The following is a 14,570-nucleotide window of genomic DNA, read 5'->3' as shown; positions in this document are numbered from 1 at the left end:
ACATGGCTATGCCATTAAAAGATGGGAATAGACGGCATAGCACAGATAACATAAATATGTAACAGTCACACTTCGCTTCGGTGTAAATGTATTTGAAGTGATATGGACTTGGTCGTTAATTTGAAATGGAAGAATCATATTTTTATGTTCTTGGTAGTATCAAATTCAATTTATAAAGAATCTGTTTGAACTGTTATAGTGCTTTAGGGTTTGTGGATGTTCATGGGCGGCGCCAATCATCGCTTTCTGTCCGGTGACGTGCCAGATCGATTGCCAGCTACGAAACATACCTAAAAAAAAGGAGTGTAGGAAACGACAAAAATCTCAAATATAAAAATTTATTATATTATCTTATATTCTTTATACATATCAGCTTTGATCAGACACAAAATTCAGAAAACAAAGACTTCAGCTTGTTAATTTGAAATTGAACAATTATATTTTAACTTGTACTACAAATGAGTTGTAGTTTTAATCTCAATGTAACATGCTATGACATATCAGCATTGTTCAGAAACAAAATTAAGTAACAACAGCGTTGAATAACTTTAAACGGACGGGTTGGCTTTCAGCGTCGGGTATAAGACTGAATGACTGAAGTGCTCTCCAAAATATGCGCCATACAATATGCAGAGACAAGACCTCTTCACAACGGTACTGTATTCAGTGTGCTTCCGGAAAGTTTACCATACCGTTATGTTGAAAAACTTTATTATAAACACTTGTGTTATAATGATTGATATTTTTGAGAATTTTTGCATACTAAGTTGTTATTCATTTTAAATTGTAATGTAGATATTAAACCAGAAGTTAAAAATAATTACATTTGAAAGATAAGTTTCCCTATTTTAACCTTAAGCTCAAAAATACTAATTTCTATACGTGTAGTTATTATAGAGTATAAAGTTATTTTAGGCACTATTACAATAACTTAGTACTCTATAAAAATTACACGTACCTATAGGCAATAAGGTATTTAGGTAATATTATGTGAAATGAAGTAGGTGACTTTCTGCCTAAATAAATGTTTTAAACCATATTTCATTGTGGAAATTAGTGTAATAATCTGTTATCCACTTAATAAACTTATTATGATCATCCATCCAGGTATACCTACTACAGTTCTATTAAATGCATAATAATTCTTAAGCAAACGTAATTCCGATTAGAATTTATATCAACTCGTAAAAATTCTTTTATTTTACGGTTCTTGAATATAAAATCTGTGTGTTCTGCTAATAAAATTATGCAATATAATTTTACAATGAATTTTGTGCTAAATTACTAAAAAATGTCAATAGCCATTTAATTAATTCAATAATACCACAGATACCTCAGTGACATCTGTCTACCTTAAGAAAATTGCGTAGTTATTGTCGTAGTTGTTATATCTAATTGACATACGCAATTTATTTATTCACTTATTCTAGACTTATTAGATGAGTCCATGTAGTACTTGTATATTTATATTAATACTAAAAAAAGTTATAAAAGTTTCTCTTCAACGCTCTTAATTATAATCAACTTAGTAAAATATAAAAATTTCAGATTTATTTATTTTAAAACAATGTGAATGAATTAAGTAAAATGAAAATTAGTGCTGATTTACACAGGGTCAGTAACTGACTACAAATTCGAGGCAAATTAGTGCTGACCCGAAAAAAAACCCTGTGTAAACAGATTTGAAGTCAGTACAGAGGCTTGAAGTCTAAGTAAACAGTTAAAGTCAGTCGCGGCGCCGAAATTCGGACTTGTCTACTGACCCTGTGTAAATCAGCACTTCTCTATACAATTGGTATATCTATAGTGTAGAGCCGCATTTATAAATGTGTTGTATGTAAAAAACATATCAAGACTTTTCCAAGCACAGCTAATGCTTTTTTAAATACGCTGGAAATATGGTGCTTTATGATGTCGCTTAAGCTGACATAAATGTAATGCCAACGGAATTGTGAAGGCAACAATACGAGGAGACTTAAGAATAAACAAGATAATACTTATTTAGCTGTTTTGATTACATAAAAGGCATTATTTTCGTAGGTTTTTCCTTCTGCACAATTGTCGACTTCACAAGAGCTTTTAGAAGCAATTTCGGTAAGTATTTCGCAGTTATTACTTAGTGTTCGCGAAGCTCATTTGGAACTTCAATAGACGATACAATTTTCAATGATAGAGCCTTGATTACTCGAGTCACTAATATTTGAATAAAATAAAACTTTTTTATTCTTTTCATAACGAATTTATATTGAAAGTTTTAAGAATACGTTCATAACATAATATAACTTTTCAGTTGATGAATATTTCACTTTTGCTATTGCTAGCTTGTAGTTATAAAAACAATATGAAATATAATTTTCATCACGCAAAGGAATCTAACGATTAATAACAAAGTATTTTAGTCGTATTGTAAATGTAGGTACGTATTGTTTTCCACTGCTAGAGCCGCTTTTAGAAACTTTACCACATTTCGTATAACAGTATTGTTATAATTTAACATTTCATGTTGAGTTCATGCCGTACCACTACAAGGATCATCAATTAAAGTTTTTATACGAGTAATAAATACATTTAACTACAATTTCGCGATCAGAAGGGTTTCATTAGTACAAACTCCTTGAAACAAAAGAACTGGATTTGTTTCAAGAACCACTCGACCCTCTCTAGTGCTGTTTATTATTTAATGAGAATCTTAGAAAATAAAGTGTTATTGTGAAGACCTCTACAGAACATAATTATTTTCTATCTGTTCATTGTTAAATGTTTGAAATAAGCTCGGTATAACAAGACATCAACGTTAAATAAACAACGTAACTGTACAGATTGAAATTCTTTCTGTAATTTATTTTGGTACAACAATACCTTGACATAATAATAAAGCAAAAATAAGGCACATCTGTGAAGATAAATAATTCGGTACTAATACCATAGTAGATCAGTATATTAAGATGTAACGTTTTACATATTATGAAGTGAAAAAGGCTACACTGAATTATCCATATCAGCATACTGCCGAAACGTTAGCTTGTAAAATGCAAAATAGTCGCTGTCAACAGCCATGGATACAAACTAGGGATAGTCCTCAGAGTGACGTAAGATTAGCATAAGTAAATTCGATACTTCTAGGCTGACGACCGTCCGGGATTAATTCTAATTTAGATGGGGCCTGAATATTTATTGACTCGTGTCACATTGTAATCTTAATATAGACGCTTGAATTAAATGAATCATTCACGGATTCTGTTTGTACTTTCGATTTTGTTAGGGAGTAGGCATTTATAAAGAGTCCTTTGTTCGACTTGTGTATTTTTGTATGCTTTTTTTATAACAACGTCTAAATAATAAAATCCATATACAGAAAATTCGACTGGTATTTTATACATAATTATACTCAAATTACTATGTTGTAATGTTTTTAAACATCCTTATTATAATATATCCGTGACCGCCAAATTACCCACAGGCCTCACTTTGTTTATAGGTATAGACTATAGAGACAAGCTATGAATTGTTTTCATTCTTTCAATTTTCTGCTCAACTTAGAATTATAGAAAACTAATTATTGTATGTTTAACAAACAATTTCTATTGCAACATGTGCTTATTTCTAATAATTATTAATCTTAAATTGCAGTTTAATTAGGTACAATTTACAATCCACCACTCATTTTTAAAGCTGCTACTAGCAGACTAATCTAAAATTTTAAATGTGATTAAATAGTAAAATTTCATTAAAAGTAAAATATAAAAAACCAGTTAAAAATGTAGTCCACAAAATCGCGGAAATGAATAAAGTTTTACAAGAGTTTTTGAGCGTCGCTCGCCTAAATTGCCAATGCCTTTATTTCAAACTTAATGAATTGAAGTTGTTTAAAGTTTCTTGTATCTCGGTCTGATATCGGATTCAGATTGGAACGAGGGGGTTTTAATGACGCCGCTGCAGTCGCCTTATACTTTTTACAGCGAGTCGTTTTAATTAAAAAGTGCCGTTCCCTGAAATAAAACTGCGCGTGGTAAATCGTTGTGCTAGCGGTCTTCAAGCTCGTTCGGGATTACTCAAGAGTAAATACTTCATGCAAATAGATGCTCCTTTGATTTTAAAGATCAAATTATGATGAGGGTTTTAATTGAAGTATAAGCATTTCACATTTCAATGGACCTTGCGTTCCTAAATAAATAGAAAAGTTTATGATCTTAATACTCTGGATATAACATGAAACCCATTACATTTACAATAAAATTGATTGCAAATACGGAATAATACAACTGTAATTGCTAATACAAAACAAAAAACTGTGTTCAAAGTATTTAAACAACAATGTTGTGAAGTATCTATCGCTTTATAGGTATAATTAAGTTGATTGCCGTGGAGCTGCCGCTATCAGTTTACGCTTAGCCGTTTGATTAACGATTCCTAAAATAGCTTCTGTAATGACACTTTCAACTTTTTTGAAAGCAATCATAAAGAGCTTCGTTTACGATAGATATCTAGATAAAATGCATCAATAATTATAGAATAAAATGATATAAGATATTTAAAATAAATAATAAATATATACTTTTCTTAAATGTGGTTTAATTTGAGGACTTTCAAACAAAGTTTAAAAAATGTTGTAGATTAAAAATATCGCATTTAAAACGTCCTACATTGCGATACATTTTGGTGTTGTATTTATAGAAGTTTAGCGTAGGAATATCGTGAAAACCATTTAATGAAAACTACGAATTGTTTCGTAAATTACCGCAGTAATTGCTTGCATACGAATGGGGCTTGATGGAAGTTTTACGTCAATAAATTGTGAAGTTAAGCCAATCGAAATCATTTCCTACATATTGTTTCCTATAATTAAAGTGAAATCTACATAAAAATGTTTCATTTGAATTTATGGGTTACGTGATTGTGTACTAGATTTAATCCATTGCGATATTAATGATTAAAAACATCCATGTTGTTTGAGCTAAAAATCTTTCGTTATCAATAGTTTTTTTTAACACTTACTACGTTTTTCTCTTTTATAAGTACATTCTAAACAGCTCATCGCCGACGCGGTCAGTTTTCAATACACTGTGATTATTTTTTGGTCTTTGGCGTAGACTAGCGAAGCTATTAAAAGCAAGCAGCGTTAACGACATGCAATTTCAGATTACTTCGAAACTGAAAGATAGTTTGTCCTTTTTATGGGATTTGTTCGCAATTTTCGAGTGGTTTGGATTTATGAATACGATACTTGTACGTACAAAAATTTAATTCTGATTTAATGTCCCTATTCGTTATGAGTATTATTTTTACTTACTTAGAATACTTGGACTTATATTGATTTAGTACCTACATATTATTACACTTTCAAGGAGATTCAATAACGGTTGACAAACTTATTATTCTGTAGAGTTAGATTGTAAATTAGCGTATATTTCTAAAGTCATTTAGTAGAATGATTCTCAAAATCAATTTTATTTTAACAACCCAAATATCAAAGTTCTAGAAAAAAGAAATGGCTTACAGTAAAATTGACACGACCTATGAATAGCATTGTTTCCCTTTCTTCAATACTACAGAAATAATCGTTGCTAAATTGTCCTAATAATTGTTAAAATAAATTCTTCCACACAAAATTAATGCAAAAGCTTAGTTCATTATTACTGCAAACCTTTCATAGACAATGCTAAAGTTACAATAGAATCATAAGTACCATAGAGTAATTGAGTCAGTAAACATTTGCGGTCGTAATGAAGCGTATGTTAATTCTGTTGAATAGACACTAGAGCGAATAAAAATTAATTTTCATACGCTCTACCTTTCAATGGCCTATAGGGGCCTACAGAATTTCCCGTATTTAAAGTCGAGTCTACCTGCAGACATGCTACACAAGTTCAAGCGCGGCTAGTGAAGGGTGTAGGGGCGGCAAGGCGGAAGGAACCCTCCACCAACACACCTTTTTTGTTTTTACCGAAAGTAATAAAATGTTACTATAACATTGCTGGCTCTCTCAACCCGTTGATTAGAGCACACACTCTAAAGTAGCAATGTACACTCACCAACTTGATATTCTCAAAGCTAAAGCTACATTGAGAGCGTAGCGACATTTCATCGCGAGCTTTCAGTGTTGTTGTGAAACTCAAGCGAGACGCTACTGTATTGTGCTGCTAGTTTCTCGGAAAAGTCGTGGATATATAATTTCGCGATCATTACGCTCTTGCTAATGTTCAAAGTTTATAATATTAATTTCAATTCGAATAGTTACAAGTGTAAGTTTTTATGGTTAAAATAATACATTTTTCATTATTTTTATGAACATGAATATCGTTAGTTGGGACTCCATAAGGAATGACGTATGATTAGGTACTATTTGATTAAACTATAATTACAGGTTCTAAATGTCAACACATTATTGGGTTTTCTATTGAGTATTATACAGTATATTACAGGAAGTAATAAATTATTTATCTAATACGGAACTTTGAATTGTGATAGTAAGTTTGTGTGATAAGTAAATCTTTTGTGAATAAAATATATCTCATACAAATACATTTTTGAGAGTTCTTAAAAATTATCATTAAAGTAAAAATTTAAATAATATGGGCGTTACTTTTCGTTACAGACACCAAATTCAGTATATATTGGTCAATTAATTAAACTCATAATAAGTTATTCTGGATACAACCTTGCGTGTGTAATTAACGAATATCCATAAAGATTATTTATTACGAAAAAGCCAATATTAATGAAAGGTTGGAATGATAGTTGATATATATAGGTTATTATCTACTTTCATTTGTGTGGATTACGAAGAATGTGTAATTAGTACAATGTTATTATATTATATTCGTTCTTATAATACAGTCAAAAGATCGAAATACATTATTATTATATCATTAGTGCCTAGTTGGTATTAATGTTGTGAAATAAAGTCCAATATAAACGTTAAAATGAACTAATACATCAATACTTAATTGATGGGTGAATTCATCAATGCCGAGTCTAAATCACTGAATTTAATTATATGCATTCAATGAAAATTGGATAGAGAATCCTTTATGTTGTGAAGTAGTATCAACGGTAGCAATATATTTAGGAAATTAGTCATCTGAGATAGTATAGAGTGTAGATATTTTATATATCTTGTACGTACATAGAAAAGCTTTGAAACAATTTTTAAATTCATGTTTTTTTTTATTCTCCATAGAACTGATGCTTAGAGGGTTAAAAAAAGGAAATTACTTGGTTAAAAATATTCACTAAATAACACATTTTCACGATAGTAGTTTTGTATTTTTTATTTTCTCACGTGAATTTTGAATTAAATAGTTATACATAAAACAAAAGTTAAAAAACAAATACGTTTTCCCCTAAAGCTCAATAGTAATAAAATTAGCCGAGAGTGTTCGAAAAGCAGAAATCAAATAAATCCTCGTTAAAGCCAGCCTCTCAGTTAGTACGGTTAAATCGGTCGTAGGTGTAATTTTTCTCATTCCTTTTTACCTTTTACAGATCCCTGCTACGTGTCCTAGACTAATGGCTAAAAGTTTCGTGATACACGCCTGTTTAATTTTGCTCACGTTTTGCCCAGGTAAACACGTTTTTGCTGCTTTTTTACGTCACATACAATTTTTATTCCCACTTACTTATTGTTTCTTTTTTAACAGGTAAGGGCAATCGTCGGAAGAAAATAATTGACAATTACAAACGTGATTTCTCTCTACAGAAAAGAATTGGTAAGATTTAATGTTAGTTTATTGTAGATATAATATATAGAGCTATGATTATTAAGTTGCTTGTGTTTTGTTACGGCAGTGAAGATCTAATTTGAATGTGTATTTTGTAAATTGAGGTTATTCTCATAATAGTGCGATGATATTTGTATATTATAGAGAGTATATTTTCACTGTAGCGATTTAATTAAACGTAATCTAAATATTTATTTAATTACCTGCCTCTTCTGCTTTCTTTTCTTTGATCTTGTAATTCATCAAAATTCAATATCAATGCTAAGAAGATTGAACGTTTGATTTTTTATTGATTATTAATATTTTGATGAATTGGTCGTTGTTATGCTTGGTTTAAATTATTTCAGTTCAGTCATTAAATTCACCCAAATATTGGGGGTGGATTTGACTACTGACTGTATAATAAAAGAACTATATTACAATAATATACATTTTGTTTAATTCTTTAATGCAGAGCATTTTTATTTTTTTACAGATTGGGAAAACCATAAAATTTATGCATATAGCGACTATTATAATGAATACCCGAATTATTCAGATATTGATTATGAGTACGACACTTCAAATTATGACAAAACAGACTTAAAAGAGAAACTGTCTTGGGATAGCGATACTGACACCAAGCGCGAAAAATCGTTTATTCACAATGTACCTAAGAAATCAGATAAACATAACAAATTCATCGACGTACCATTAAAAAATAACACCAATAATGCTAAATTCGTTTTGAGTATATCAAACGACAAGTGGCCTAAATTTGAAGATATACTCTTAGCTATGGGAAAGAGATATGATTGGAAAAATGATCGATGGATTAAGGTGAAAAAGAAAATGAAGGATACGCTACAGTTGGGACATAAAAATGTAAATAAGAGCATAAACTTTCATGAAAAACATAGGTTTATTTATAGGATAGTGAGATTAAATAGACCTAAAAGTAAAAGAAATATTATATTGGCTGTCACAGCGGTTAGATAGACAACTATGGAATAAAAATATTATGGAGATGGAAAAGCAGATGGATTTTTCATTAGAAGTAACGGGACCAATTTGATTGGAGGTGATTGTTAAGAATCTAAAGTGTAAGTGAAAAGGACTGCGCGTTGAACACATCTTTATATGTATATCTTGTTCTGCCATCGACAAAGTTTAGTAAAGCTCCCCCCTAGACAAGTGGCTTTCTATTAGCGTAACGTTTGATAGAATAGATTATGAATGTATGAGATTGACGTAAGCTGTTGATACATTTATCTACAGCTTATGTCAATCTCATACATTCATAATCTATTCTATCAAACGTTACGCTAAACGAAAGCCACTTGTCTAACCCCTCAGAGGGGTTAGACAAGTGGCTTTCGTTATACTTAATATCTTATTTATGTAATTGTTTCTCAAATTCCTTGACAATGTTGTACAGTTGCGTTATACAAATTGCAATAGAGTCTATGCATTGTGTTTAATTACATGTAGCGATAGAAAGTGTTTAAATGAATAATAAAGGATTTGTTCAAAATATCTTTAAATTTTTTGTCTATTCATTAAACCATTTCTGGATAAGTTAAATAATACAGAAATTCAAATTATTTTTCAGATATCTAGTAAGTTATTCTTTACATTCAAGTAGATGTGTAATTGGAGTAAAAAATTAACCACACAAAAATATTGTATGTACAAAATGCCTGAATTTTCACAATTATTTCAGCATAATCCATATTTCTAAGTGAAATACTATTATTATAAATCTCGTGTTTGATGAAAATTCTTTAATTTCCAAATTTATTATATAACCAATAACACAACAAACTTATAAGCTACTTACTATAGAAGCAAAACCAAACGAGAATACATAGCTATAACAACTTTAATAACCTAGTACATGATATATAAGGAAGTTATTTTCACAAGCTTACTCACGCCAGAAGCAAAATTGGGTGCAGCGTAGCGCGATTGCCAATTAAAATTCTTTAAGAGGAACGTACTTCATATAGCAATCACGGTACGTAAGACCGCGTGATTGAAACTAATTCTACCTATCTATGCTCTAACAATATTTGGGTTTTCTAATACCAGATAATGTAATATTATAAAGCTGAAGAGTTTGTTTGAACGCGCTAATCTCAGGAACTACTGGTCCGATTTGAAAAAATCTTTCGGTGTTATATAGCCCATTTATAGAGGAAGAATTATATATCATCACGCTAAGACCAACAGAAGTAGAGTAATTCTATCTATGCTCTAACAATACCTATTTGGATTTTCTTATACGAGATAATTCGGTAATTTCGGTTAGTGCTTTGTTGTTTGCATTGTTCGGGGTTCGCTGAGTAAATGTAATTGAGTTATATAAAGTGACCTCTGGGCTTTTAGTTTGGGACAAATCGAGCTATGCAGGAATTGTCACGTAGGCTTGTTATTTTAGGATAGTTTTTTTAATGACAAACTAACGGATATTTTCGTACCTTGTTAAATAGAGACTGAATTTTGATAACATTAATTTACATAATATCTTGAATAACGTAATTACACAGTATACACATGAAGAATGATACTATAATAATATTCTAAAGTCTTACTTCTCTATCTAATAAAGTTCAAATTATTTAATTGAATATATACACATTTTTTGGATGCAATACACAACTCGATTATAACGAAGTTGCACAACATTTTCCGTAACCTATGTGAAAATGATAATAAATTCCTCTGTGGCTTAGAATATAACATTAAAACGATAATAAAATAATATCCGTTCTGTTGATACTACGAACGTGCTTATAACGAAAACAATAGGATTAAATCAGATTAAACTTCTTAAGCTTGAGGGAACGCGGTATTGCTGGATAAAAAGTAAAATTTACCCACTTTATTTTTCTTAGGTCGAGCTCATCAAAATTGGGGCTCGAGATAAGAATGAATTCAGATGATACTAAAATATTATGTGTAAGTATTATGTATACTGTGTGCACTAAGTTATTAAAAAAACACGGTATCTACGAAATGAATAAGTGAATTTCTCTGCGTAGCACTATCAGTGCTACGCGTACTACGCGTGCTACGGTTCACAGTTCATACACACATACAAAATAATGAATCACTTCTTTCTTCTTAATAAAAAACATATACTGCAATATTTAGGTGGTGTAGGTAGTATAAGTATATATGAAATTTTATAAAGAATGGTACAATAAGTCCGTTTTTTCTTCGCAGGTAATCGAGTAGGCAAACTAATATGGATTGGGTAGATTATACCTACATAATGACTCATGAAACATACGTAATTATTCATCAGGCATTCCTAATGAATTTTGTTTTAAGATTATCTAAATAATACTAACATTAGAATTGAGCAAAAACGAGAGACACCAATAAGGAATGTATGTAAATTAATTTTTAATTTTATACGCAGTTTTGTAATTCATTAACGACCAAGAAAATTATTATATATTACGAATCATCAGTATATCTACTACAGGCAACTACGGCTCTTGCAGTCACATTTTGCTCCAATTGTTGGTCTTGTAAACGTGCAGTTGATAATTCAAAATTAGTCTTCTGGTTCTAAAAAATACTGACATACTTTATCAGCGATTTCTCACAGCTCCATGGAATTGCTAAATAAATCGGAGTGTGTGGACGTGCCTGCAGTCACCTGCAGCTAATTCACTGAGCTGGCGACATTGGACAGGTAAACGACAGACTGTTATATCATTGACTGAAATATACACTTGAAATGCAGCATTTCCGTGGATTAAGTTTTATATATTTTCTATATACATAGTAGTATATATTAGTAATTTATACTCGGACTTGTAATTTTACAATTAACACTGTACTACTTCATACAATGAAATAGGAATAATATGAGTGACTTAATGTACTTTTGTACGGTTCTAAGTGCCCCTCATGAAATAAAATTATGACAAAAAAAATATTTTCCAAATGTAAAATTTTTACGAATATAAATGCCTACCGTTTTTGTTTCGATCTCGTAAACATGCAGTGGATAATATATTGTGTCTACGTGTTCTAAGGGAAATGCAATAGGTATGTAATAAAAAAAGTAATCCAAATGTATTCCTAAAGAAATAAGTTGTGAAAAATACTTAACAGTAGGTAGTCGATTTGGAATATCATTAAGAGTGAAACAAACACAATACAAACTATCGAATTAAAAGATAACAATGTTTTATCTCATGTTATACGTACACGGGTGCGTTACTCATATCGATACGTGTAACGTGAATCAATTTTTCATAAACATGTTTTCCGCACAAAGCCAGCAATTTATCAGGCCCATATGTGCCGGGTGTGGGCTTTGTACAAAAAATCGTGGATTATATACTTGTAAAAAACAACGGACGTGATCTCGGCCTGAACGTGACGTGAATAGTGTTAGGCGAAATATGAAATTTATGATTTTTTTACGACCACTATTTGTTGAGAATGAACTTGTTAGTGTTCGGTCGAAGATGGGGCGGAATGGAATTGTTTTTATTTATTCATTTTTTCATGATGGGCTGTACCATTTTATGGTTTGTATCATTTTATGTCGAGGTGGTGATCCTATCCTACATAAAAAAATATGAAATATGAATTGTGATATTTTTATGGGGGCCAAATTGATATCTAATCATGTTCATGTTCAATTTTATTTTCGTTTAATTTTTAAGTACACCTAGGTATTTTAATATTTCAGGACCGAGGTCTTACTTTAATTTCTTTCTAAAAAGTTTCTAAATTGTTGTCAATTCTGACATCCATTTAAAATACTTTAATCAATTTGAGCTATTATAATAATAAACTTCTAAGAATAAACTAATATTATTTATTTTAAACTAATAAGAATATAAACTGCAATACAAATAATGGATCCAGGTTTAATTCACTCATATATAAAGCTAAGAAAAAATTTTGGACAACAACCGATGTTTTGTGAAGTAGCACCGGTATTGTTGGATTCGATTAATCCGGATAAACAGGAACAACAAAATTACTGCTTACGCAATCCAGTAGATAAAGAGGTTCAGGCATCTGCATCTGTATCTGAAAACTATGCTAATACTAAAATAACAATTCGGCACGACACTGGAGTAAATCACTATGAAGGTGGGTGGCCAAAAGAAATTAATTTCACAGATGAGGAAGCGACTGCAAGATATCGTCGTCGTTTTGAAAGAGATGACACATATATTGATGCTGTTTTAAACCTTTATCCTCAGTTTGAACACTACATCAATCAAAATAATGGACTGAATGCATACAATATTTATTTTAAAGAAATGCAAAGTCAGAACCCCGTTGAAAAACCATCTATAATGATAAACAGCGTTTACAAAGATCCACAAAAACGGCCCGTAAGTTGCATTGCTTGGACATATGAGGATAAACCAAAGCTAGCCATATCATATTGCGATAGAGCATTTCCAGAATATGAGCCTGTAAATAAAGATTTTCTGTGTTTCATTTGGGATATTGAAAATCCCGGCGATCCAAATACATATCTGTCTCCACCAACTGCATGTTGGCAACTTGTTTGTTCACCTGCGTCTCCAAATATTTATGTTGGTGGACTGGATGATGGAAAAGTGTGTATTTTTGACACTCGTGTTCAATTTGATCCCATACTTATCAGTCCAGCGCATATAGCTCACAGGGATCCTGTTAATGCTTTATTATTCATCCCATCTCGCCTAAATATTGAATTTTTCAGTGGTTCTACTGATGGCAAATGCATGTGGTGGGATATGAGAAATACATCCTTCCCTATTGATAGTCTTATTATGTCTGTTCGTATTCCACCTGGAGAACAAATAAGTTTGGCTAATTCAGAAGGTGTAAGTTGTTTACAATACGATAAAGCATTTCCAACCAAGTTTTTATGTGGCACTGATTCTGGTCTTGTCATAAGCGTAAATAGAAAAGGTAAAACTTACCAAGAAGTCATGAGTGGCGTGTTTTATGCGCATGATGGTCCAGTAAAAGCTGTTCAACGAAGTCCTTGTTCTTCCAAATTTTTTATAACATGTGGAGATTGGAGAGTTAATGTTTGGAGTGATGATTTACTTTCATCTCCAATTATTTCAGGAATAAGACATAGAAAACAAATTAACGACGTTGTGTGGTCGCCACATAGATATTCCGGTTATATGTCAGTGTGTGATGATGGTAAATTTCGTTTTTGGGATCTGTTGCGTAGATATCGGGAGCCGATAGCTACAATGCCAGTTTCTCAGGATCCTTTATTAAAAATAAAACCTAATGAAGATGGTCGCTTGATAGCTATTGGCGATGCGAAAGGAGTCCTGCATTTATTGTCTTTATCTGAGACATTAGTTTCATCAGGTGAAGGAGATAAGCAATTAATGACACAAAGTTTTGAACGGGAAACTCATAGGGAACGTATTCTAGAGAACCGTGTTAAAGAAATAATGCTAAAATTTAAAGCTATAGAAGACAAAACTGATGAAGCAGAAAAAGAAGAAATAGACGAGGAAGAACTATTTAAATCGGTTGAAGACGAATATCAGCGCATCGTTTTGGAAGAAATGCGTCACACTGAGGTCAACACGGGACATTCATTTAATATAGATGATACTATCAGAACCCGTTAAATATAAGTAGTAATAGTTTAAGTAATTGTTCAATAATTTAAGAAGAATTATTTTTATTTCGGGTTAAGTAGAAATATAGTTATATAAGTTTTGTTGTATTTTTTTGTGACAATAAGAAATACAATTTTATAACCATACTTTTTCTTTAAGCCCTTCTGTATAGCCTGTACATTCTTATACTAAGGTAATATAAATTTCTCGAAATGTTAGGTTTCAGTACATATAGAACATCATAAGA

General features: G+C 31.2%; 2 protein-coding genes across 2 annotated transcripts; both read left to right on the top strand.

The window, feature by feature from the left end:
• The first annotated feature begins 6,111 nt into the window (after positions 1 to 6,111).
• Positions 6,112 to 8,946, top strand: LOC123695355. The gene is made up of 4 exons (XM_045641185.1): positions 6,112 to 6,242; positions 7,486 to 7,564; positions 7,641 to 7,709; positions 8,197 to 8,946. Exons 2-4 carry the CDS (start codon positions 7,510 to 7,512, stop codon positions 8,697 to 8,699), a joined length of 627 nt encoding a protein of 208 aa, XP_045497141.1. The 5' UTR covers positions 6,112 to 6,242; positions 7,486 to 7,509; the 3' UTR covers positions 8,700 to 8,946.
• A 3,640-nt stretch (positions 8,947 to 12,586) lies between these two features.
• On the top strand, positions 12,587 to 14,332 carry LOC123695668 (dynein axonemal intermediate chain 2-like). The gene has a single exon (XM_045641575.1). It carries the CDS (start codon positions 12,587 to 12,589, stop codon positions 14,330 to 14,332), a length of 1,746 nt encoding a protein of 581 aa, XP_045497531.1.
• The last annotated feature ends 238 nt before the right edge of the window (positions 14,333 to 14,570 follow it).

The sequence above is a fragment of the Colias croceus genome, chromosome 11 (assembly GCF_905220415.1).
Source record: "Colias croceus chromosome 11, ilColCroc2.1".
NCBI classification, from domain to species: domain Eukaryota; kingdom Metazoa; phylum Arthropoda; class Insecta; order Lepidoptera; family Pieridae; genus Colias; species Colias croceus.
This window is presented reverse-complemented; position numbering and strand designations above follow the sequence as displayed.